The 27,926-nt window shown below is 40.0% G+C and overlaps 1 protein-coding gene across 2 annotated transcripts in view; it reads left to right on the top strand.

Moving 5' to 3' along the window:
* FAM114A1 (family with sequence similarity 114, member A1) overlaps positions 1-27,926 on the top strand; it is a 61,765-nt gene that overhangs the window by 25,151 nt on the left and 8,688 nt on the right. The window contains exons 4-11 of one of the 2 annotated variants that reach the window (XM_010833586.1): positions 1,775-1,888; positions 2,012-2,115; positions 4,477-4,611; positions 9,172-9,324; positions 16,210-16,333; positions 22,186-22,277; positions 24,017-24,178; positions 25,280-25,419. In XM_010833586.1, the coding sequence (XP_010831888.1) occupies positions 1,775-1,888; positions 2,012-2,115; positions 4,477-4,611; positions 9,172-9,324; positions 16,210-16,333; positions 22,186-22,277; positions 24,017-24,178; positions 25,280-25,419 (1,024 nt within the window). Of the gene's footprint in view, positions 1-1,774; positions 1,889-2,008; positions 2,116-4,476; positions 4,612-9,171; positions 9,325-16,209; positions 16,334-22,185; positions 22,278-24,016; positions 24,179-25,279; positions 25,420-27,926 lie in introns of both variants that reach the window. The other variant, XM_010833585.1, reaches the window with a different exon arrangement.

Below are 27,926 nucleotides of genomic sequence, written 5' to 3'. Positions count from 1 at the left end.
TGTGGGTTTGATCCCTGGGTCGGGAATATCTCCTGGAGGAGGGCATGGCAAATCACTCCAGTATTATTGCCTGGAGAATCCCATGGACAGAGGAACCTAGCAGGCTACACTCCATAGGGTTCCAAAGAGTTAGACACGACTTAATGACTAAAAACAACAACAAAATTATATCCCATAACTTAAATGTGTTACTGAAACTCCAATAAGTTTCCACTGAAATGCTTTAATTGAAATCAATTCAAGTCTTAGTTTTGGCAGTTATAGTGCATCTTTTTAAAAAGTAACAATAATGAATTCAAACTGTGTCTAATGATCTACACGAGTATAGTTACATATTTCTGTACGTAATTAATGTTGTAAGCATTGTAAATAGTGTTTCCTAAGTTTCAGTGGTTTCTAGGTAGTGTATAATACCAGGTGGATATAATTAATCCTATATCAGTTTGGTAATTTTCAGTGCTGTGATTAAGATTCCTCTATAAATAAGGTTAAAATTGATAAAATATGATTCTTTGGGTTTGAGGTTCATCCGTATCTTTCTCTCACTCAGGAGATGACAGTCAGTCATTTCAACAGTGTCCTCTATGACTAGACAGTTCTCTTTGGCTCTCAAATCGTGTTGTGACTTGGGATTTCCGCCCCCACCCCATGTATTATTATTGGTGCTGTCTTGGGTTTCAACAACCTGAGGTTGCCCAAGTCCCGAGTGAAATTTTCCATTTTCTCCCCAGGCCCTGAGGGGGAGGTGAGTGCTGTGACGATAGAAGCCCAGGCTGCTTCCCCTTCAAGAACTCAAAATAGCCACTTAAGACATCACTAGACTATCCGGGGTTTTTTTTGTTTGTTTGGTTTGAGAATCATGGGATCCTCTAAAGAGAAAAAAAATATTGTGCCAAAATAAAATGTAGACAAAACTATTTTTCTATCAAGCCAAGCAGTGTGTGTGTGTGTGTGTGTGTGTGTGTGTGTGTATTAGTGGGAGGGTAGATGGGAAGGTCAGCTCTGTATTCACTAAATCATTATTGATTACCCACTGTGCTGAGCTCCAGGAAATACAGGCATTGTCCCCACAAAGATGGAGTAAGATCAGTGCCCCTCATCCTGACTGTTCTTGTGTTTGGACTGTTTTACTGCTAAAGACAAATGTCAGGGCAACTGTAGTGTGCCCTTCCTGGTTTTCCCACCGGCTTGCCTTTGGATCTGGACATATCTCCAGACCGGGCTGTCACACACAGAGGCTGTACTAAACAGATGACTAGCACTTTGAAAGAGCTTGTTAAGGCGCAACTGATTTCAGTTCAATGGTAATTGAGCACCTACAATGGGATAGGCATGCAAAAAATCAAAACATAAATGATGCATACTCACCCTGAGAGACTTAGAAAAGAAGAAAGAGGGTAAGACAGGAATATCGTTCACAGATAACAACAACCTGGAACCCCAGGTTGCTCATTGGATAGTGTGAGAAATAATAGGAAAAAATAAACGCTTTACATGTGTTTATCATATTTGCTCCTCACAACAGCGTAGTGGAGAAACTGAGTCACAGAGAGGTTGAGAACTTCTCGAAAGTCCCCCAGCTAGGCAGACATGAAGCTGAGCTCAGACTGGAGCCCACGCCCGGGGGCTCGCAAAGTCTATGCTGTTAACCACCACATTCTCCCACAACTGGGATATTCTCCTCCAGCTTACAGGAGCTCTGGGACATGAGTTATGGAACCTGCAGACCGTGGGCTTCTATTGTATCTATGAGTCGTATTTTCTTTCCTGACAGGTCATGGATTGACAGCAGTGAAGGAAAAGGCAGGGGCCACCCTCCGGATTCATAGTGTGAACTCTGGCTCCTCCGAAGGGGCCCAACCTCATGATGAAAATGAAGTCTCTCAAAGTGAGTGGTGCGTTTATTTGGGTGTTTCTGGACTTGGGCTATATTACACCATGTGCACAAATATAGATTTCCAAGTTCAGATCAGCAAAACAAACTCTAAAAGGGTGTTTTTCTCTTTAGTAGCCGATGCAGCCGCAGATCAGAGCCCCGCAGAAAGCCCACCCACTTCTCCTTCCTCGGGGTCTCGGGGCATGTTGTCAGCCATTACCAATGCCGTTCAGAACACAGTGAGTCATTAGCTGCTTCCTCTGTTTTCCCTGAGGTCTGCCTGTGCCTTCTTTTGATATTTCTATTTACCAGTGACCTAGATACATCAGAGAAAAGATGGCCTTGCTCAAAACTTTTGATTATGGTTTTGTTATGCTTTCTCTGACAGAGTAGGCATAACCTTGGAACCAAGATGATAAGAACAAAAAGAAATATACTTTATGTTTAAAAGAAAAGAGCTGCTTAGAAAGAATATTTTTCAGTCTGATGTAACACTGCCCTTTCCAACAGCTGCAAGGACAGTCTCTGTTTACCAGGGAGGGAGGGCTCTTTCTTAGAGCTGGGACAGTTGTTTTTCCGAAATGTTCTGTGTCTCTTAACCTTCAATCTGAAAAATTATGAAGTGATTCTAAGTATGTATATACACATACCAGTAAAGAACCAGAAGCATCCCCAAGATGTTTCTAACGTGTTTCCAGATAATAAGACCAACATTCTTCCTCCATCCCTACCTCCCAGTTCCGACTCCTCTCTTTCCTTGAATAGCAGGCTCCTTCCCTGGCCCCTTCCTCTTACAGAAGCTTAAAAAGCTTTTTACTGACAAGACACTGATCAATAATGAAAAAAAGGACACACCCCAGCTGAAACGAAGCAGCTAGTCTTCAGGATCAGAAGAAGACATTTACTTTCTGCTTTGTAAAATCAAACAGCTAATTTTTCATAAACTATGGCTCATTTCCAATTTATTCATTCATTCACTTTTTAAAAAAAGGTAGTTAGCTCTCATTATATACCAAGAGCTATGCTAGATGTTGGGCATAAGCTGACAGACAGGAGGGCATAATAACATACTGGAAGATGAAGGCAACTCAACAGTTATCAGATGCAAAGGCATATGAGATGAGGGGACTGTGGACACATATGGAGGCGTCTTACTCAGACTTCATGTCAGGGCTTGCCAGAAATAGGAAATGGCTGTTCCTCTCCTTGCTACTTGAAGTACTCTAGACTAAGCAGGGAGAAGCGGATAGCTAATATGTTTTAGGAGTCAGCTAATATATTTTGGGAGTACAAGTTCAGTATGTCCACGGCAGACGTGCAGAGAGGGTTGTAGAGCTGGGAGTTGAGTGGAACGGTTTCATTATCTCTGGTACAAGGAGTGAATTCATGGTCTCCCTGAGCTACGACCCAGGCCCTCTGAGTCTGTCCTCGGCTTCCTCACATTCCTTTCCGTGTGCTCTCCAACTTTCCAGTTCTCCCTTTTTCCAAGTTCCAGCACCCCACCCCCCACCAAATCTGCCAAAGTCCCTCCATCCTCCAGTTTTATTCTCCACTGAAGTAAGCCTCAGGATGTCAGGAGAAAATAAATTTTAAATTATGCCAAAGTGTAATTGCTATTATCTCCTAGTCTTCCCAAAATATGTGCATTTAAAAAATTGTTTTCTAGTGTGATTATTGATTGGCTCCCAAATCTGAACACAAAGTCTAAGTGTCCAAAACAGAGATGACTAATAAAGTATATTAATCAGTGAAATAGAATATTGCTATTGAAGTGATAATTTTGAAAAATGGATAATGTATATAAATAATAAAATAGTAATATTAAAATATAACTTATGCAAACTCATGTAAGGTAAGAAAACACAGATATATGCAGATTGTAATTGTAGTTGTGTAGTTGGGGTATAGACCAGGTGTTGCAAAGAAATGTATGCAGTTCTATTTGTTATGTACAGTTTATCTAAGTTAATCTTGGTTGTTTTACTCTTTTTTTAAAAAGGGAAACCGGCTGGCAAAGCGATTTGCAGAGGATAACTATATAATAGAATAATTTCTAGAGCCAGTAGCATGTAGAAATTAACCTGTCTTATTCCATGAATATACTAATTATAGGCAGTTATTGCTAGTTTCTGAAAGTATGCAAGAGCCATCGAAGCAGCCTGAGGGTCCTACACTCTAGGGCCCTTAGATTAAAGAATTCCCTAAATTGGCATGACTATTTGACATTTTTATAGACTGCTCCAAATAATTCTGTTACTTGTGTTAAAATTGTTTCAAACAAAATCGGGAACTGGGTCGTCTATTAATTTTTTGTCTTAGAAGCGAACCTATTCATGCACACCAATAAAATTAATCCTTAAAATGTTTTGGTTTTCTTAAGCACCTTTTAAAAATAACATTGTATGTCCTACAAATTATATGATATATGCTCTTCCAAGGAAAAGAAAATAGGATTAAATCAATGATAAATCTCCTGATGAGAAAAAATTGTGACTTCATATTGCTTTTAATATTTGAAGATAGTTCATTCTAGGAGGTGCTGAATGCCTCAAAATAGCAAAACGTAAAAACCTAATCTCATGCAATTACCTCACTGGCAGGGTAAAAGCGTCTTAACTGGTGGTCTTGATGCTTTGGAATTCATTGGCAAGAAAACCATGAATGTCCTTGCAGAAAGTGACCCAGGTTTTAAGCGGACCAAGACACTCATGGAGAGAACTGTTTCTTTATCTCAGGTGGGATTATGTACTTTTGTGATTTGTTCTTTCAGTCAATAAAGTAAATAAGATTTTATTTATCTTCTTTAATAGATATTTTAAAGCACATGTCAAATTCAAAGACATGAAATAGCAGGGAGTGAAAATTGAAATTTTAATATGCTACTTTCCCCAGCCACTCTTCATGGGATACAATCATTGTTAACCATTCTTAACAGCTTCTTACAGATTCTATCAGAGACATATAGACAGGTTTAGATATAGATATGGCTGTATAGGTAAATATAGCTAAATATATATATATATGTATATGCACATGTATACATACAAATTTTTTCAACCAAATGATAGCACACTAACCAACTCTTTTGTATCTTGCTTTATTAAGTATAAATTATACATACTTAATAATTTCTTAAAGATAATTCCATTGATACCATTTGTCTAAGTCCATTCAGCTGCTATAGGAGAATACCATAGGCTGAGGGGTTTATAAACAACGAACATTTATTTCTCAAAATTCTGGAGTCTGGCAAGTTGAAGGTCAGAACAGCAGCAGATTCAATATCTGGTTAAGGGCCTGCTTTATGATTCAGAGACTTATGTTCTCCCAGCTTCTTCACATGGTGGAAGAAGGTGGAGGAGCTCTCTGGGTTTCTTTTATAAGGACCTGAATCCTATTCATGAGGGGTCCACCCTTGTGATCTAATCACCTCCTGAAGGCCTCACCTCCTAATACCATGACACCAGGGATTATGTTTCAACAAAATAATTTTGGGGAAACACAAACATTCAGTTTGCAGTACCATCATATTCTGGCTCTACCAGGTTCTAGCTCCATGACCTTGAGCAGATGACTTGACCTTGAGCTGATGACTTCTGTGCTTCAGATTACTCTTCTGCACACTGGGACCATCAATGCCTATTAACAGCTTTGTTGTGAGGATTACATGAGTTAGAAGAGAACCTGACTCATAGTTCACACCCAAGAATGTTAGTTCTTATCATTGTCTTTTTATGTGTCACGATGATAGGTAAACATGCTATCTCAATGGAATCTTAGTTTACATTTCTCTTACTATATGCAAGGTTGGACTTCTCCTGTCACACTTCCAGCTGTAAAGTTTTCCTCCTTGAGAAGTATGATATGAAGAATTTAATTTATGTTTTGCTTTACTTACAGTAGTCAATTAAATTAAAAGTAATATTTATCTTATTTTCCAAATACAAAACTCTAATACTGAACTTGCTTCTTCATACTATACCTCTTCCCCCTTAAGAGTCTGACATACCAGGTCTCTCTATGTCTTACCAAAATCAGAAGCAGCAGATGCAGGATTTTATAAATTTCACTGGCAGGACAGACACGTCTTCCCATGACTCAGTGCTAGAAAGCCACAAAGGAGATATCACTGAAAACAGGTCATATCAGCTGTGGCAGCTCCTAAAAAATTTGATTTCTAGGTGATTTCTTCTTGGCTCTTCCACTCTAGGGGCTTCTCTGGTGGCTCAGGTGATAGGAAATCTGCCTGCAGTGCAGGAGACCCAGGTTCAATCCCTGGATCAGGATGATCTCCTGGAGAAAGGAATGGCTACCCACTCCAATTTTTTTGCCTAGAGAATCCCATGAACAGAGGAGCCTGGTGGGCTACAGACCATGGGGTCACAAAGAGTCAGACATGACTGAGCAACTAACACACACTTCCATAATAACCCACATGTAACCACTGTGATATTATAGTCCTGGTAGAGACTTGGCAGAGTCAGCTAGACCATTAACCTCTTGATCTTTAAAGAAGAAAATAGATTTTGTATTAATCAGTCCATTAACATCAGATGCTATAAAAATGCAAAATAAAACAAAACCAATAATAGTAATAATAACCCAGGTATCAATGTGGCTTAGAATGAAAGGGTTTATCTTTCATTCCTACAGTGTGAGCATTCCTGGGCAGCCCAGGGTCAAGAAGATCCCCTGGAGAAGGAAATGGCTACGTACTCCAGTATTCTTGCCTGGAAAATTCCATGAACAGAGGAGCCTAGTAGACTACAGTCCATGGGGTTGCAAAGAGTCAGACATGATTGAGTGACTTTCACTTTCCCTATATGTATAAATTGATACCCTTATATATTCAATATATATATAGAAATAAAATGTATATATATATATATAATGTATATAATTATATATACACATCTGTACTTACATATAAACATGTTATATATGTATACATAAATTTATACATATATATAAATTTGATTATAGTCGGGAAGGAGACAGTGTGGGAGGGAAATGTGACCAAGTTCAGAAACTAAGTCTTGTGAATTTTTGGCCTAAGTTTACACTCCCGCAAAGTGAAGAACTGGACCTGGTCAAGTTCCCAGATTTACCATAGTTTTTGTGGCACTATCACAATTTTTTGTCACCTCTGCTTTCAGTGTAGTTCAGTCGCTCAGTCGTGTCTGACTCTTTGCGACCCCAGCGCACTTACTTATTGAAAAAGTAAGTAGCACTGCTCATAGAAATGTGTCACCCAAGAATACACACTTGCCATCTGCATTTGTTTGTAATTACACATCTAAAAGTGAAAGGGAAAGTCACTCAGTCATGTCCAACCCTTTGCAACCCATGGACTATATAGTCCATGGAATTCTCCAGGCCAGAATACTGGAGTAGGTAGCCATTCTCTTCTCTAGGGGATCTTCCCAGCCCAGGGATCAAACCTAGGTCTCCCACATTGCAGGCAGATTCTTTACCAGCTGAGCCACCAGGGAACACTCTAGGATACATCTCAGCATTGCACCTATGATTCACATGGCCAGTTTACACTGGATGGCCACAACATTACCCCCTTCAGCCCCCTTCCAAAGAGTAATTATTCATTCATTCAATCATTCCACAAATGCATTTTGAATGTCCACCATGTGCTATACACTGTTCTAAGCATTTGAGACCATCACTGGTTAAAATTGGTGATTTTGTTCTAATGAGGAGGGACAAAGAAACAATACACATCATCTCATATTTTAGAAGATGATGAGTGCTGTTAAAAAAAGAAAGAAAAAGTAGACCAGAAAGAAGGTAAAGAATAATACCAGCTCAGTCACGACCAACGCTTTGTGACCCCATGGACTGTAGCCCACCAGACTCCTCTCTCTGTCCGTGGGATTTCCCAGGCAAGAATACTGGAGTGGGTTGCCATCTTCTTCTCCAGGGGATCTTCCTGACCTGGGGACTGAACCCACGTCTCCTGCGTCTCCTGCACTGGCAGGTGGATGCTTGGCCACTAGCACCGCCTGGGAAGCCTGGAAAGAGGGCAACCAGGAAGCAGTTTCAGTGTCACTTTGTTATTTTACTTCACCACAACCAAGCCAGTGAGATCAGTGAGGGTAGTTGGCTTTTGTGTAAGTGTTAAAAATTCCCAGAGGTGGTTTTGAAAGTTTTAAAATTCAAACCTTGTACTTATTCAGTCTTGAAAACAGACAGGAGGGTGAATTCTTTCTGTAGCCTATTGGATTTTGGGCTAACAACCTCAGGAACTGAAAAGGAGAATGAGGCTGATTGGTTTATTGACACTTAATAAAAACCAAAATCTGTTTTTTATGATCTTCCTCTTGTGGCCTTGTAGTGGCCAGTGCATTTATGGTGCTCTTCACAGGTATTAAAGAACCCTATAAACAATGTCACAGTAACCTTGATGAGGAATCAAATAAACGGTGCTTAGAGTCAAGGAAAGGAAGTGCAGGAAACTATGAGTAACTGGTCAACTTGTGTTTACTGTCTTATTATTTAATCAATAGAAACATAACTGGAGAAAAATGATCAACCTGAAGAGGAAGTCAGTTCACAGTCATTTTTCTCAAAACCAATCTAAGAATTGATAAGCTAACATTTATTTATATTAATATTTACATTTATATTAGGTATCTGGTGAGGAATATACTATGAGCTTATGTTTTATTATTTTTTTAATTGAAGATGTTTAATAACCACACACACAAAATTTTTAAATAATTCAAATTAAATCAGATCAACTTATTTTTCCTTTGAAGTCTGCCTAGGTGTACAAGTTGCAATGAATCCTGTCACAGTAGATTGAGCTTTCCAGTGTACATTAAATTTGCTCATATAGAAAATCTGGACATTAAAAAAAATAAAATTAATCACACACACAGAAAACACTTCAGTGGAAACCACTGTTTTGCTTTCCTTCTTTTCAATCTTATTCCTGGGAGTAGAAATTTTGCTTTGTTTTGTTGTGTACATATGAACATGAAGAATTCAAAAATTAATCCAAAAAGTCATTATAGGGGAATGTGATAGTACAGTGGTTAGAGCTCCATGCTTCCACTGAAGGGAGAATGAGTTTGGTCCCTGGTCAGGGAACTAAGATTCTGCAAGCTGTGTGATGTGGTCAAAAAATAGAGAAATAAAAACTCCCCTACCTTTTTTTTTAAAAAGTCGTTTTTGCAGAAATTCTCTTCACTAGTACCAAGTCAGTGTTCATCTCCCCCTACATCTTGCAGTAAATGGGGCTTTTAAGCATACATCTAGTGTACAAATGTGTGTTTGTGCAGATGTTACGGGAGGCCAAAGAGAAGGAGAAGCAGAGGCTGGCGCAGCAGCTCACAGCCGAGAGGACCGCACACTATGGGATGCTGTTCGATGAGTATCAAGGTTTGTCACACCTGGAAGCCTTGGAAATTCTGTCCAATGAAAGCGAAAGCAAGGTATGTCTGTCCTGTCGTTGGAAGTAGCATGTTCATGACTGTGTTTTCTTAAACGTGAAAGAAAATCTGTTATTAAAATACCTCATTTTTAGAGCCTCGTTTCTGTGCTGAGGTCACAATCACTTATGGCCCGATGAGCTGCTCAGGCTCCGTATTATTTCCTGTCTGTTCCTTGCCAAGCTGTTCCCTGTCACCAGTCCCAAGAGGGCCATCATGATACAAATCATCACTACCTCACCTCTCTGCGCAAAAGGCGTGCAGAAACCTGACTGTCGGCACCTGGCCTGTGCCTCTCTTTGGTGCCGTGGTACCCAGATCAGAGGTACTGGCCATGTCCTCATTTCTACCCGGTGGAAACAAAGCAGCTGATGTTTCTACCAGACTGCAGGGTTTAATACACTTAGTTTCACGGGTGGTATGGTTATGTATTCACTCATTTGTTAGAATGCCTGGGCCGTGAAGGGCAGGACTGTCTTACTGGGCATTAAAGCTCTGTTTAGGGATGCTCCTGAACAGAACTCTGGGAAATTACCTCACAGCCCTGCACATTCACACCCTCACACTGTGATCCCAGAGAAACAAAACATGAAGAATGGAAGTCAGCAGAGCTTGTGATTTCTTTTTTATTTTTAAAAAAGGATTTATGTGGTATGCATGTCCATGTCCAAATGTGTTTTTACTTAATACGTACATGGCATTTATATAATGACTAATCTGAGCACTTCAAAACTATTGACTCATTTGATTGTGTATGTTACTCTTTTGTGTGCACCTCAGGTTGACTGTGCTCTGGGGTGTTTTTCCAACGGAGGCCACAGGGCAGTATCCTCTGGACCTCCTGTGAGAAGCCCAGTAACATTCCCTGGGGAGAGGCAGGGCCTCAGACAGGAAACTGAACTTCAAAGGAAGTTCAAGTTCCTTCCAAGGAAAGGAAGAAGGAAAAAGTGATATTTGACTCTCTCTAGGCCTCGTCTTCTCACATGTGGAATTTGGGGGGTTGAGACATTCATGAGACTCACTTTATCAGGGAAAGATGACCTCTGCCATGTAACAGGCAACCAAGAACCAAACAGGATGGACACCACCCCACCCTCCATACACACCCAAGATTTTACAGTTACAAGTTACAGTGTGTTTATTTCCTTTTTAGTTATCCATCAGCCATCACTGACAGTCTTGTGGTTAAACTGTTAACCGATAATTTTTTTTTAAAGCAAAATCATGACTCATGAAGATACCTACCAAATGAACACAAATTAAAGAATTTATTTAGCTCATTAATTAAATGAAAGAACCAGTCAGATGTTATAACTGGTTCAAAGGAAGAGCCAAATAAGTACAAATTCATATAAAATAAAGCAATTTTGAAATGAATATGCAAATGGATACAAATCTGGTTTTCCATAGGAGGGGAGCTTGTCCCTCCACTGGACAAAATTTGTTCCCATGTCTATAGACAAATTATTTTGCACTGCTATCAGGTATCTACAATTTACAGAGTTATAAAACTGCTCCCATGGAATCAGAATCTGATAATCTGCTAAACTGATCTAGAAAATGCCATTTTCCACTGAAACACCAACTTTTCCCTACAAAAGTAGGGTTTGGGGTCAGACATGATGTGATCAAATGCCACTTGTAGCTGTAGTATGATTTTGGACCTATCTTACCTCAATCTCCTTATCTATGAAACGGGAATGATAATAATCTGTTTCATAAAAGTATTAAAAAAATTAAATGAGATAATCCATGTGAAGCTAGCTGCAACTTGCCTAGTACATAATAAGCAGTCAATGAATGTTAGCTGCCATTTTATGCATATATATGAATATACATATATAATATCAATGACATTTTATTTTTTATCCATTCTTACATATTTATTTGTTGTTATTATTATTGAAAACATTACAGGGAAGCACATTGCCTCAAAGCTATCATGGTAGAAGAAAGACATAAGCTGCTCCCACTGTAGGTCAGGCTATAAAAGAGCCCTGGGGTCCAAACAGCCCCAAAGGACTAATGTTGCTAGGAAGGAGGATTAGTCCCTGGAGGAGGGCATTGCCCTCTGTTTGCAGACTGCTCCCACATACTTATCTCTCTTTCCCCAGCCTGGAGATTTTCATAGTTTTTCATTGTGAGAAATGCAGAGCTTTTCTTGGTTTAGTAATAATACCTGTTGTTGTTATTGTTTAGTTGCTAAGTCTTGCCCACCAGGCTCCTCTGTCCATGGGATTTCCCAGACAAGAATACTGGAGTGGGTTGCCATTTCCTTCTCCAGGGGATCTTCCCGACCCAGGGGTCAAACCTGAATCTCCTCCACTGCAGGTGGATTCTTTATGGCTGAGCCACCAGGGAAGCCCGTAATAGTACTTACTGGATGTTATAATTAATCTTTCTAAAAAATGTGGGTCAAAAACTATATAGAGATCCCCACCCTCTTAAACCTATATTGCAAAGCAATTATCTTCCAATTAAAAATTTTTTTAAAAGCTATAGGGTTTCTCCAAGGTATGAGTGTCTGGTCAGCAGGCAGCTTTCCAGCATTTAAGGATCCAGAAGCCAGGCTCTGTCCATCTCTGGCTCCTCTAGTTCTATCCTAATGTTCGCAGACTTCTGTCAAGAATACAAATGGAGACCCTCCTGCGGTTGTCGGATTTAGCAAATAAAAATCAAGATGACTAATTAAATTTTAACTTTAGATAAACAGTGAATACTTTTTTAGTACAAACATGTCCTGTGTAATATTTAAGATAGACACTCAAACCAAGAAAACATTCGTTGTTTACCTGGAATTCAATTAGACATCTTACACTTCATCAGGTAACCCAGCACATACCACATATTTAAAAGTTAAAGAGCTTTTGGAAACAAATTGTTAAAGAAAATATTTTCTGGGACTTCCCTGGAGATTCAGTGGTTAAGACTCTGTGCTTCTACTGCAGGAGGCATGGTTCAATCCCTGATTGGGGAACTAAGATCCCACGTGCCACATGGCATGGCCAGAAAAAAAAAAGAAATTGTCATCCTTCTTTGACAAATGTACTTTCATAATGACCCAGAAGGCCAGGTTCCCATTTAGAATCTTTAGACTCCTTAAGTTTCCACGTCACCCTCCCATCTGCTCGCTTCCTTTTGTCTCCACTGTCCCTGAGCTGTCTCTCACTTCAGGGAACCTCATGAGCACGTGTGAGGATGCCCCAGTTCAAGCACATACACAACCCCTGCAGACAGCCACCTTTGTCCATTCCTTGGGCTTAGGGGTATATCGCCTGGTAGATGGTCCCTCCGTAGGGAGCACAGCCTGGGGAAGAGGTCCTTACAGACTTCAGAAGGAAACCTGCAGCCACCTGGAGAGTGATCTAGACGAGAGAGTGCGGGCTCTGGGCAGGCACGTACTCTTGCCTCTGTGGCTTCCCCTGTGTCCAAGTCTAATGTGTTGGATTTCCTTCTTCTCTAGGAACTCATTGTCTTCTTCATCCCATCAGCATGAGGAGAGAGAATATAGAGGGGAGTCCCCAGTTTTTAAAAGCTTTAACCTGGAAATGATACACATTTCCTCTGCTAACATGCCATTGGCTAAAACTTAGACAGGTGTACAGAATGATAAGGAATCTTTACTACCTACAAGACTGATACTAGGATGGCAATAGGCATGCAGTGTGGTGTACTATGACTCTTAAGGGAAAACTAATATTTTTAGAGTATTTTATATACCCAATAGTTAACCAAAACACAACAAGAATCCTCAAAATGACACCCCCACACCAGACTTTCTACCCTTGTGTCCCCGACAGCACTTAGGCATGGGGGCCAAGCATATAGTCAGCATTCCATGAATATTTATTGAGGAGTGCATAGTTATTTATTATTTATTATTGGATTGAAGTAAAGATTTAATGCACATCATCTTGGCATAATGGAATGAACTAGGAAGAAGCAAGAGAGATGCTGTAATAGAAAGATGCTGACCAAAGAGTCCTTCACTAAAAAGAACCCTTCCTGGAAGATACTCAAAGCCTAAAACCCCAATGCATTCACTCCCGGGGGATGGCTACCCTCAGAATACATGGAGAAACTAAGAGGTCCCGCATGTGCATATGCATTTCCACTCAGCAGTGTACTTTGTTACCCATTTTTCTTTACTCTGAGAAAAATACTATTTAGAATTTAGATTAAGAATTTAGAATTTAAATTTAGAATTTAAAAATACTATTTAGAAAATATGCTGTTTTAAAAATAAATTAAAAAAAAAAAAAGGATGCAAGAGACACTGGTTCCATCCCTGGTTGGGAAGATCCCACATGCCGCGGGGCAGCTGAGCTCATGTGCCACAATTAATGAGCCCATGCTCTGGAACCCTCGAGCCACAACTACTGAGCCCATGTGCAGCAGCTGCTGAAGCTCGCGTACTTCAGGGCCTGTGCTCTGCAACAAGAGAAGCCAACACAATGAGAAGCCCATGTACCTCAACTAGAGAGTAGCCCCGCTGGCTGCAACTAGAGAAAGCCCTCACACAGCACCAGCTTCCCTAGTGGCTCAGACTGTAAAGAATCTGCATGCAGTGCTGCAGTGCAGGAGACCCTGGTTTGATCCCTGGGTTGGGAAGATCCCCTGGAGGAGGGCATGGCAACCCACTCCAGTATTCTTGCCTGGAGAATCCCCATGGACAGAGGTGCCTGGCGGACTGCAGTCCATGGGGTCACAAAGAGTCGGGCACAACTGAGTGACTAAGCACAGCATAGCACTCACGCAGCACAACCAAAAATAAAGTAAATTTTTAAAATCCACAACCCAAAGACTATGGCAGCTTCTCTGCTGGCTCTCCTTCCAGAGCAAGTGTTAACCTACAGAATGAGAAATTTAAAATCTTCCTACTTTATAGTCAGACTTTACTTTTTGTATGGTTCTCCATTCACTGTGACCATTTTGGAATTTCACATCAGTCTCTGGATTCACAGAGGTTGCCTGACCATCTATCCAGGTGATTTCTAAGAGTTTCTGAAAGACGGTTGCAAAAGAGGAGTTCTGAAGAACAGTGAGCAGGGAGCGTGTCAGTTCAAGCAAGATCCTCTGTGCGGTGTCCCTGCCCACCCTCTCACTTCCCCAAAGGGCACTGCAGCCCCTCCTAGGGGGCACCTCCCCCATTACTGCATTCACACTTCGTGTGGCTGTTGTCACTTCACGTGGGCCTCCCTCCTTCAGACTGCAAGGTCTCTGAGAAGAAAAATATGTCTTGTTACATTTTTGTAACTCCTACACAATAAAACATCTAGCAAGTGTATTTGTATGTATGTCTGTGATATACATATGTCTATTTGTTTATGTAGTTGTTTACATACCCATTTTTATTGAATTATAGTTGCTTTACAATCTTCTGTTAGTTTCAGGAATACAGCAAAGTTATTCAGTTATTCTTTCGGATTATATTCCATTATAGGTTATAACAGGATATTGAATACAACTCCCTGTGCTATATAGTAAATCTCTGTTGTGCATCTATTTTATGTGTGGTCATTTGTATCTATTAATGCCACATTCCTAATTTGTTCCTCCCTCTCTCCTTCCCCCCTTTGGTAACCATAAGTTTATTTTCTGTTTTACATATATATTTATTTTCATTATATATATAATTTATTGACCACCACAATACCTACTCTTGAGTATATCATTTAACCTTCAAAACAATCTTATGTGGTTGATGCTATTAGTTCTCACTTAGAGATAAGAGGACTGAGTCATAGAAAGGTTAAGTAAATTACCCAAAGTCACATGATTAGTAAGAATAAGAATTAGTAAGATATTAGAATCCAGGGTTGACACTGAGGTGTGTTTTTAGCCTCTTTGATGGAGCTACCACCACCATTTACTTAGCATCTGCTATGTGCATTTGTGCAATGTTCTTCACATTCATTATTTCCTTATCCTGCAAAGGATCACAGTGAAGTGTGGATCTCACTTTAAAACAGAAAACTTCCTTTGGGTGTATACCCAGAGGTAGAATTGCTGGATCATATTATAGATGTATTTTTAATTTTTTGAGGAAGCCAGAAACAATACTTCCAAGAGATATCAGCAGTCCCATGTTCATTGCAGCTCTGTTCACTATAGCCAAGACATGGAAACATCCTAAATGCCCAGAAACAAATAAATGGATTAAAAAGGGTATAATATATATACACAATGGGATATTATTCAGCCATGAGAAAGAAGAACACCCTCCCAATGACAACATGAATGGACCTTGGGCTCCTTATGCTATGTGATATAACTCAGAAAGAGGAAGACAAATGTTGTATGTTATTACTTGTATGTGGAATCTAAAAAGGTCAAACTCATAAAAAGCAGTAAAATGGTGGTTAGCCCAGGATAGGCGGGAGGATACGACTGATATTGTTTACGGGTACAAACTTGCATAAGTAGTAACTTAGCCATAGAGAACTAATGTGCAGTATTAGGAATGCAGACAGCAGTTTGGTACTATAATCACCAAGCTTGCTAAGAGACTAAAATTTTAATTGTCTCAATGATGAAAAACAAAAGATAACTATGTAATGCAATAGAGGCACAAAATATAGCTACAATGGCAATCATATTACAATATACACATCTATCAAATTAACATGTTGTACATCTTAAATTTATCTTTGACATTTGACAATGTTATCCATCAAATACATTCAATTAAAAAATGAGAAAACTGAGGCCCAAGGAGTTTATGTAACTTACCCAAAGTTACACAATTAGTAGGCAGTAAATCTAACATTCAACCTAGTGTTACCTCCCACACCACAAATCACCTGGGAGAAGTGGGCACAACTGTATGTAAACATCATTAATGAGAAGAAAAGATGACAGTTATGCTGACCTATTTCTTTTTTTCAGGTTCAGTCATTTTTAGCATCACTTGATGGAGAGAAGCTGGAGGTCTTAAAAAATGACCTAATTTCCATTAAAGACATCTTTGCAGCCAAAGTATTCGAGAATGAAGAGAATCAAGAAGTGCAAGGTAAAGAAAAATAACCAGATAAAATAGCAAGACAAACTGTTGGTGTCGTCCTTATGAAGCTGCCGTTAATAAGCACAGCCCTTTAAACAGGGCAGAGGCACTAATTCAGCACTCCTCTAACAGAGCTCTCCTGCTCACTTCCCAACTCTGTGCCCCTGCTCTTGTCACAGGAGCTGCTCACACTGACCTGCAACCCTCCCTTCCTCTGGGTGGGAGCTCCTGAGTCAGGCACCTTTACTTCTCTGATGTCCAGCATGTCACAGGCACACAGCAAATGCATCTGATCGAATGATGAAAGAGCACAGTGCACTCAACAGGGGCCCTGATGGCTCGAGTTTATGTTGCAGTGTCGAATTTTTTGTCTGCACGTGGAAGTCGTTGAATGTGGTTGGCGTTGATGGTGGGCAGTCTTTGAGATTTCTTTTCATATTTTTCTTCTTCCTTTTAACTTCTGTGGGTAGGAGTTAGGCTGTATTTGTAAGTGGCCTACCCTTCCCCCTGAAAGTACAGTTCTGACAAAAGCACACAGTACCCCAGGGCCTGGAGGGTCAGGTTGTCAGTCACTGCAGTGAGCCAGATGCACCCTCCCACGATACGCTTCCAGCCAGATGATGACATGACCCAAGGAGACTAGAAGCGATCTTGTGAGAGGCGAGGCTTCCTTGAGAGGGGCCAAGATGTTCTCCAGGTTGGATGTGCTTAATGATTAGGTTGTCCATTTAGGAGCAGAATCTAGTAAAGCATTTGCTATGTACATGGAGAGTGATTGATGTCAGCACCATGCACTGCAACTGCCATCGTTTTGTGTAGGTTATGCTGAGAATTTAAGCAACCAGGGACACACAAGGCTGGCTTCTCCTAGGATCCTCTGAAGGGTCTTACATGCAACATTTTTACTACTTACTTGCTACTCGGCCTTGAACAAGGTATATAACCTTTCTGAAACTCAGTATTTTACCTATACAATGGAGAAAGTGATACCTATTCCCAAGGGCTATTGTAAGGATCAAATTAGATAATATATGTAAAAATGTATATTACAGTGCCTGGCACATGGAACTGCTCAGTGTTAGCTGTTCTAATTATCAGACATGCTAACACAATGCCAGGAAAATAGCGAAGATGCAATAAGCTATAGCTTTTATTTACAATTGTACTTATGATAATGTACATTCATATCATCCAGTCTCTGGAAGCATTTTGTGATACACACCTTTAAAAAGAAAGTCACTCAGTCTGTCCGACTCTTTGTGACCCCGTGGACTATACAGTCCATAGAATTCTCCAGGTCAGAATACTAGAGTGGGTAGCCTTTCCCTTCTCCAGGGGATCTACCCAACCCAGGGATCAAACCCAGATCTCCCACATTGCAGGCGGATTCTTTACCAGCTGAGCCACAAGGGAAGCCTAAGAATACTGAAATGGATAACCTATCCCTTCTCCAGGGGATCTTCCCGGCCCAGGAATCATGTACCGGGGTCTCCTCCATTACAGGCAGATTCTTTACCAACTGAGCTATGAGGGAAGCCCGATACATACCTTTAATCAAAGCTCAAATACAGGAGCACAAATCCTTCAGCCTATATGTTCAGGGCAGTATCATTCTAAGCATTTGCAAATTGTCATTTAAAAAATATCTCCCCCTTATTCCCACATACTGACCTTCTGTGCCTTCAGTTTAATGAGATTTATGCTCATTGCATCAAGATAGAAGAATCAATTACACTGCAGCATAGAAAAAGGTCAGTATCAAAGAGACAGTTGGAGAACAACGTTTCTGAGCATTTGCGTGTTGCTATAAAGTCACAAAGGATGACAGCCTTGTCTTTGGTTTAATAATGAAGAAACTAAGACACTGGCTGTCAAAGGTCCTAGTTTGTATTATGGACCCAAGATGAACTAATGTAGATGCCTCTTTTCCAGAGCAACAATCACCAACAAATGCAGGCTGTTTTTCTTCAGCCTCTGTCCTACGGGGGGTGTCATTCAGCACAGATAAAAAGAGGATCCCTAACATCAAAGAAATATTATTGCCTGTGTAAGTTAAGGCAGCATTGCACCCCCGACAAGTACTATTTCTTGGAGAGGACACTTGATTCAAACTGTTAAATAGAAAATGTTACTTCATGTGTTGTGTTCCAGTCTTAATACAGAGCTTCAATAAATGGGGATTTTTGAATATGACCAAAAAGCAAATTGCAGTCTTGAACAGCTTGCTTAGGAAATGGTAGATTCGTCTCTCCTTAAGTGATGGAACCCTGTTACCTCCCATAATACAATATGTTCATTTTCCTAAAGAAAATCTCCAGATTATCAAAACACTACTAATTTTAATTAATTTAATAAATAGATGTCATTTAAATGCCTAAAGAAGAACCGGAGAGAAGAATAGCAGGGTTGTCATTAATCAATCCAGGTATGATGGAGTGTTACAAACTCCAGAAAGGTGAGGGATTAACTAAAAGCTGTCAAGAACAATCTCGTCAGTGAGAGCAAGTAGACAATCCAGGAGCCAAATTCTAGGAGAAACCAGAGCTTTTTCATCATATTTTTTCTTGTAAGCACTTATATTTCTATAATACCTCTAACACCTAAATAATTTATTTGATCGTCTCAGAAAATGTAATAAACTGTCATTTTTAGATAAATTTAATATTGGGCTCCTTTGTTTTTAATAATGTTAGCTAATGATTTGCATGTTTGTCTTTCTAGCAACATGTAATTTTATTACACTGCCATGGGTCTCTAATTTGGTTTCCCACTGTTGTAAGGAGATTTTTAAAAGCTATTTCCTCTTTTCACTGCCTTGGTGAAAAACTTCTCAGCAACATGTACAGACCAAGAATTGTAGTAATAGGTCGTCTTTGTTGCAACACTCTTTATTATCTGTATTTTTATCTACTTTCATTTTTCTCTGTGATGATTTTCCTAAAATGTTTGCTCTAAGTTATTGGTGTATTTCTCTGTTTTATGAAACAAATGCACATTTGAAAACTGGAGATACACAGAGTACATATATCCTAATTTAGTATGGATTACTTTCAAATATTTTTAATCTCCCTATGTTTATATCTTTGTAGCATATAACAATATCGTTATATAAAACTTTAGTGTTTACAAAATGCTTACACATTTGTTTTATTTGGTCCTTACAATAACACTAAAAAGGAGATGGGTGGGTTTTCTTATCCTAAATTTACAGAAGAGGAAGTGGAAGCTAAGAAGCCTTGTGACTGGCCCCAGTCACAGAGCCACTAACTGCAGGAGCTAGGGAAGAACTCCAGCCTCAAGTCAGGCTCTTTCTGCCCACACAGATGAAAAGGACCACGCAGCTGGGGAATGAGAACCTGTGGGAACCGCCCTTCTAACTTTGCCCACTTAGAGAGGGTGAGACCAAGACCTCTGACCAGCAGAGAGAGAATCTCAATTTTTGATGGAATCCCATTTGCTTTCTCTCTAATTCTCTCTTTGTAGGCCTCCAATTCTCCCTTTTTCTGCTTGTGACTAATGCCTTTCTCATCCTGGAAGGCTAGGTTCAAGCATCACCTCCTTCTGGAAGCTTTCTTAATACCCACGATCAAGCTTTGCAACAGCCTGCTCTATCTGAGCACTCGCCTTACGGATTTTTATGATTTGCTTGTATCACTTCACCATGGACAAAGACAGCCATCTCTCGACCCCAGGGCATATGCCTCCCTCTGCCGGCCACAGCTACCCTGGCCCCCATCCATGTGACTCACTCCCCTCCTCCTCTGGGCTCTTACTCAAAAGTCACTGTCTCAGCTGCTCTCCACTGGAGATTCTTAACCCCCAGCTGTCCCTATTCCTCTTCCTTGGTTTCTTCTTCTCCATAAAGCTTCTTTCCTGACTTATATGCTTTCCATCTCTAGTATCTTTATTGATCTGCTCCCCAGTGAGAATAAGTATATAAATTCTAGGAGATGATAAACTGATACAGGCCTGGCTATCTTGACAAGCTGCTGATTAACCATTTTGTCTATAAAACAGAAACAAAGACAGGCAGACAAGTGTTAGCTACAGAATTTCTCACACAGCTCAGGCCTCTCTGAAGCTGCCATCTTCACCCACTAATGTAAGCCAGGTATTTCCTTCTCATGGGGTTTTGAGATCATGTAGTCAGGCCAGACCAGAGAAGGCAATGGCACCCCACTCCAGTACTCTTGCCTGGAAAATCCATGGACAGAGGAGCCTGGTGGGCTGCAGTCCATGGGGTCGCTAAGAGTCGGGCACAACTGAACGACTTCACTTTCACTTTTCACTTTCATGCATTGGAGAAGGAAATGGCAACCCACTCCAGTGTTCTTGCCTGGAGAATCCCAGGGGCGGGGAAGTCTGGTGGGCTGCTGTCTCTGGGGTCACACAGAGTCGGACACAACTGAAGTGACTTAGCAGCAGCAGCAGCAGCAGTCAGACCAGACAAATGATGCTTTTATACTGTAACCTCTCCTCACCCCAGACTAGTGATACAACCCACAGTGGAATCAATTCTTTTATTGATTTATTTTTTATTAAGGTATAGTTGAATTACAGTGTTGTGTTAATTGCTGCTATACAGCAAAGTGACTCAGTTATATATGCATTCTTTTTCGTATTATTTTGTGTTATGGTTTATCATGGGGTATGGAGTGTCGTTCCCTGTGCTGTGCAGTAGGACCTTGTTATTAATCCATTCTATTCATATATATACCAGTTTGCATCTGCTAACCCCAAACTCCCACTCCTACCCTCTCCCACCCACCTCCGCCTTGGCAACCAGTCTATTCTCTATGTCCTTGATTTTGTTTCTGTTTCACGGGTAGATGCATTTGTGTCATATTTTAGATTCCACAATAAGTGATATCATATGGTGTTTGTCTTTCTCTTTCTGACTTACTTCACTTAGTACGATAATCTCTAGTTGCATGAAATCAATTCTTTAGCACTAATCAGAAACTTTAAAAATGGCCTCAACTTGTAGATTCAAATGAGAGATAGAAGATGGTAACTTTTAAAGATCTCTCCTTTTTATTGCCCATCAATGAGATTAATTTTATTTCATGTATATGACATGCTATATAATCAATATATTAGTAATTATGGTACAACTGATTAGTAAATTATTTTTCAATAAATATTCATTTTAATCACCTGTTATGTTCCAGGCACTGTGTTAGATTCTCTGGATTCAAGAATGAGCAAAACAAATACCATCTGTACTCTCAGGTAGCTTCCAATCTGGAGGGAAGACATACCATTATGAAATATTGTATGACCAGGCAGGTCCTAGGAAACCATGAGAAGTTTCTCCAGAGATACGTTGTTATAGGTATTAAGATAAAAGTAGATGATCCACGGAGACTAATTCTGCTTGCTCAGCACTGTGGCTCTGTGGACACAAAAGGGCGCCCTGGGGTATCATTAAGGGTTGCAATGCTAAGCATAACAATACTATAAGCCTTAAATACAGGTGTTGTCCCAGGGCTCTCAGGCCTGAGAAACGTCATTAATTTGTTCATGCAGTCATTCAACAAATCGCTGCTGACCGTCTATGCCTGTTATGGTATACATGGTCCCTCCCTGCCTTCATGTGCCCTTCAGTCCAGCCCGGGGGCGCCCCAGCTAGAGCTGTGAGCAGCAAGGCTTTACCAGCCCCCGACCCAGCTGCAGCCTGCTACCTCGCCACTGTGCTTGAATATCCAGGCACGGCTCATCTTCGCCCGGCAGCTGGAGGGCGGGCTGCTGCCACCCCCCACTTGTACTCTGACCGCAGGCTGTAAGTTTGGGGGAGCTGCCACATTCTGTAGGATGAAAAATAAATCATGCTTCTTACTTCTGTCATTTTCTATTTCCAGGCATAGAAGAAAACAAAGAAGAGTTTGCTAGCATGCTTACAGAGCTTCTCTTTGAATTACATGTTGCAGCCACACCTGACAAACTCAATAAGGTCAGCCCCATCTGAGTCTGAATGTTTGTTTGTTTGTTTAAAAAGGTCTTGGTTGTAAAATTCCAGAGATTCACCTGAAATAGAAAAACCCCCAAGCCCCAAATGGCACGTGGTGGGAGAGGAGTCCCAGGCCAGCAATTAAGATTTGATGAGGCAACATCAGGAAATGTAACTGTTAAGAACATGCTAGGCTGTGTGATGAGACCTGCATTTTAGTTGCAGCTTCACTGGTGTGATCTTGAACAAGTCACTTCTCCACAAAATAGGATTTTATTCAAAGCAGGGTTATCTCCAGCCTACGGGAGGAAAGAGGCTGAATTGCCAAAGGGCTTTTGCAAGTTCCATCTCCTTTCGCCTCGAAAGTGACATGCCAGAATCAGACAGAGAAAGCACACCAGCCAGAGCCAGGTCACCCGCATGACCCTTCCCACTGGAAAGCTGGTGCCTCGTCCTGTCTAAGATCTAAGGCCATCCGGGCTTTCACGGTCTGGCTTCCTCTGATAGTAACACAGGATGTTTTGCAAGTTCGTACAGGTCTTGCTATAGTATTTCTTAATGAGGTCACTGAGCATTAATTGCTTAAAATGGCGTCATTTCCCCCCTTCTCTCTCTCTTTCTTTTTCTTCTTTTTAACAATGAGTGATTGACACGGGTCCTCACTCATCAAGGTGAGAGAGGAAAGGGCAGACTGAGGCAGGGAGGTGCAGAGATGAGTAATTCTTTATCTCTGATAGAGGTCACCAATTCTGGCAGGTCAGTGACTTGAACACAGTGGGGAAATTGCCTCATTCATCTCCGTGCAGCAGCTGCCACTGCTCAGACAGTGTGTGTGTGGTGCCTCCAAGGTCTCACTGGTTTACTTACATAGTCAGGTAAACCTTTGTCCCTAAAAGAGGACACACCAAGGATAGTTTTGTTGGATTTTGTCTCCCCAAATCTTCTCCCAGTTAACTTTCCATCAACACTCTGTGTTATGTGTTTGACGTGCAAGCTTTCAAATGAGAAGTCAGTTTCACACAAGCTCAGATAAAACTTAAGCAAACAGCTTAAACTGCAATGCAAAAGCTAGTGAGTCTGCCCTTTGAAAATCCAGGGAATAATACATAGGGAAGGTGGTTTCTGCTTGGTCAATAACTTTAAAGGCCACATGTTGCTCAAATTGCACTCATGTGAAATGAAATTAATCAAAGTTCTCTCCTCCCCCACCACCACCCTGAGGTCAGAAGACCTGGCATGGCTGGAAAGGAGCAGAGCCATCCTTCATCCTCCCAGTGTGATACATGATTAGGTTCATGAAACACTGAGGGCTTCATGAAACATGGCAGAAGAAGAGATTTGCTTTAGCAATGACCCTGGCTAAATTTCATTTATGTATATATATTTGTATGTATATATTCTATCGTGCTTTTATAGTTGGTCAGGAAAAGTGAAAAATATACTATGGCTTTTCCACAGTGACTATCTGAATATCATTTTAGAATGCTTTCCAAAACTTTCTCTGGCCCTGCGGTATTCTCTGCATACATTCTTTCTATTATGTCCCTTTTCTTACTGTATTTTACCAGAAAGCAACAACAAGGTGTTTTTAAGGAGGTTGAATAATTGCCCCACCACTCTTTAAACGTACCGAAAACCACCCTTCATGGATTAGGATTTGATCCATGTCATGGGATTGGCTTTTGTGTCTCTGTATTTGTACAATAGACATATTGCTTTGGTTGCGGGGGGGTCCTTTGCAGGCCATGAAAAAAGCTCATGACTGGGTGGAAGAGGATCAAACTGTGGTATCAGTAGATGTGGCTGAAGAGTCAGAAGACAAAACTGAGAAGGAAGAAAAGGAAGAGAAACCTGAAAACCCTGAAGAAGACAAGATGAAAGAAAAGACAAATAAGACAGTCGAGGTAAACATGTTACAGATCATCCACCTAAGAGCAGTAATACGTACATTTTATTAGCAGCTTAATTGTAAGTGAGGCAAAGCCATTTCATTTTCATTTGTACCCTATTCCACACTAATATGAGTATTAATGTAATAAACACTAAGATCCCTCTATGCCAAGACATTTCATGACTTAGCACAGATATTGTAGCCTTCCTCCATAGCTTTACGATTATAATTTAAAGGAAAAAAGATCTTTAAGAACATAGTTGATTTATTCTTTAGGGTAAAATTCCATCCTGTATGCAAATTTGTAACCGTAAAATGTCTTTATGCCCTTCAACTAATGAGGTAATTGAAGCTTTTTTGAAAAAATTTCATTTCCATAGTTTTTATTCTGTAGTTTAATAAATTTATATGTGCATAATTTAGAAGCTGCCTGTGTTTAAAAAATGCATTTGCAATAACTTTTACATTGAATTTTAGATAAAATGCATTTGCAATAACTTTTACATTGAGTTTTAGATAAAGAAACTTACAATTTAGATCACTCTAAAGAAAAGTATATACTGAGGTCTATTCATTCAGCCATCCTTCTACACGCTTTCTTGCGTATCTGCCTGTTATGTGCCCAGTATCACACTGAGAACTGGGGCGTGTACATGTGTGTGCTCAGTTGCTCAGTTGTGTCTGAGTCTTTGTGACTCCATGAGCCTAACCTGCCAGACTTCTCTGTCCATGGAATTTTCCAGGCAAGAAAACTGGAATGGGTTGCCATTTCCTTCTCCAGGAGATCTTACCTACCCAGGGATCGAACCCATGTATTTTGCATCTCCTGCATTGGCAGGCGGATTCTTTACCAGTTGGGCCACCAGGGAAGCCCGAGAACTGGGGACCCAGCTATAAAGAAGGATTGTCATGTCCCTGGGACCTGGTGACACTTCTATTTTATGGTAGCATTTCCATTTAGAATAGTCTACCCATTAAACTTTGGGTAATTTTTTTAAGGTCATATTTGTTAGGTTTTCTTCCCAAGAATTATTTAATTTTTTTAATGTCACAAGATCTTTTAGAAAGTATCTGCTCAGTGAGTAATTTTCTGACTTATACTTTTTGCTTTCAGGAAGTATACATGCTGTCCATTGAAAGCCTGGCAGAAGTAACAGCTCGCTGTATTGAACAGCTTCATAAAGTAGCAGAATTAATTCTTCATGGACAAGAAGAAGAAAAATCAGCTCAGGACCAAGCAAAAGTTCTGATAAAGTAAATGTTACTTTTAATTCTTATTTCTCAAATTTTATGTATTTGTGTCATTCAAACGCACACAGACCCATGTACACCTTTGGCTATTACAGATTCCAGCTTCATGTCAACTAGTTCCATTGTTCTGTGGTCATCTTGAGAAATAAGGACTCTCTTAAGAAATGAACATGCTAGGGAGAATAGTAATAGTTAGCTAGACATTCCAAGAATTATTTTTGGAGAGATTTAAGGGAATATACCTTAAATCATTCAGAGCTAAGTATTTGTTTTAGTAGGTCAGGGTCTTGGAAGTACAAACTTTTGAAGATAATTACATTTTCAACATGCCACACAAATAGAGAAAAGACATCTTAATGGACTTCTCGGCTAGTTTCATAGAAATATACAAACCACCCCCACTGTTCCTAGGGACATACACCAGCTCTGCATATTCTGAATCTGGCAATGATGGTCACTATTGTAAGCCAGGTCACTGTGGATTGCTTGTGTGTACATATTTGCTGTAATATGTTTGTTCTTCAATAAGCTACTGTTATTAGTTTATCTAGTGAAATAAAAATGTGTATATATGTAATGTTGTATACATGAAAATAGCTGGTATCAAGTGTTCATTAAAATAGTTGATTATGGAAGTGAAGAATAAGCCATTAACTTTTAGGCATATGGCTATATACTGTGGTATAGAGAACTAACACAGATCCAAATGCCCTCTCATTATTATAAATATATAGACACAGGGGCCAAAATAAAGAGCCTTCTAAAATATATGGGTGCACGTGCACCCACACACACGTCTGAACACTTTCACTCAACTAGTCTTCTCTTATTACTAAATTCAGCAATGTAGGTTGGGGAGAAAATTTTTAGTGGAAAGACCTTCCCCAAACTCATTCTTAGTGTCTTCAGTGGCATTTTTCCTCACTTGTCCAGATTTGGCATCTAGTTTAGATTTTCATATCTAAATATGTGGAAATCAAAGATATTATAAGCCCTGCACAATCCTGCCCTTAAAATGTGTACAAAGAATATGCACTTGTCTCAGTGTAGCGGGAAAAGGAAACAGTAAATAGGAAAAGTTTAAAGTATTGAGGAAAAATCTGAGTACTCTTTACGTTGGTGATTTGAAAGAGGAGGGCTGAAGTCAGAGGTTTCTGAGTATGGAAAGCAGAGCCGTACCCTTAGCTCCTTTCCTATTCCCAGCCCCTGACTGTCCCAACCTTACCAAGCTGCTCCAAAAAAAACGAAGTAAGGCCTCATATATGTCTGTATAATAAGTGCCTTACCATCCATGTGCCCAAGAACATAGGCAGAACTACTCTTTGCCATCTCCAGCCTTACTCCTGACCCTTTTTTGCAGATAAGTCTTGGATAGGTGGATGGGTGGAAGGGGGGATAGATGGATATAAGGCAACATACCTGAATACATAGTTTAGACACAACCCCTTATTTATCAGAATGAAACTTACTCCCACTGACATCACTAAATCTTTTAATGCGTAAGATTCTTAACTTGGAGTTATTGTTTTGCTAATAGTATTTTAATCACTGTTCATGTAAGTATATATACTTGTTAAAAGTGGGGGGGATGATTTGGGAGAATGGCATTGAAACATGTGTAATATCATATAAGAAACAAATCGCCAGTCCAGGTTTGATGCAGGATACAGGATGCTTAGGGCTGGTGCATTGGGATGACCCAGAGGGATGGTACGGGGAGGGAGGTGGGAGGGGGGTTCAGGATTGGGAACACATGTACACCCGTGGTGGATTCATGTTGATGTATGGCAAAACCAATACAATATTGTAAAGTAAAAAAAAATTGCAGTCATGGGCTTTCCCTTAGGGATTCTGTTGTATAGCATTTTGTTTATTAGGGAAACAGTAGCTACTATAAAAAATAAATCCTTAAATTTTAGTGGCTTAAAAAAAATTGGGCAATATGCACATTGTTAGATCATTAGGTTTTCAGTTTTTGTCATCATCTTCTATATTATGACAAATACTGCTTTGTTAAATATTTGTATCTACCTTGTGTTATTTTCTTGGGGTAAAGTCCTACACATAGAAAGGCTGGAATAAACACAGAGTTTTGATGTAAGTCTTAAAAAACATATTCTATAGTATCTTTGATCTGAGGTGTCTCATAAAAACATAATCAAGATATAAAGAGACATCTGAGTTTGAATTCCAGCTCTATGATATTCTTGTCCTAAGCAAGTTACTTAACCTTCTTAAATGTCAATTTCTTCATTTATAAAATGGGAATAATCACAGACCCTAATGAAGCCATTATGAGGATTTAATGTGATTATGCATACAAACGTATTTAACATGGTACCTCAGTGACTGTTCATTATTATTTTCAAATGACCAAAATGCTGGTCCCTTGGCAATAGTCTTAAACCCCTACACATGTGGAACTCAAGCCTGGTAATTTCCTGCATATGTTTTTGCTTCTAAAAAGAGGTAGGGTGAGAATTAGATTAAATTGTGACTGTGAGTCATGG

Source organism: Bison bison, unplaced genomic scaffold (assembly GCF_000754665.1).
Source record: "Bison bison bison isolate TAMUID 2011002044 unplaced genomic scaffold, Bison_UMD1.0 scf7180017863790, whole genome shotgun sequence".
NCBI classification, from domain to species: Eukaryota; Metazoa; Chordata; class Mammalia; order Artiodactyla; family Bovidae; genus Bison; species Bison bison.
Note: the sequence above shows the minus strand (reverse complement) of the source record. Positions and strands in the feature narration are given on the sequence as shown.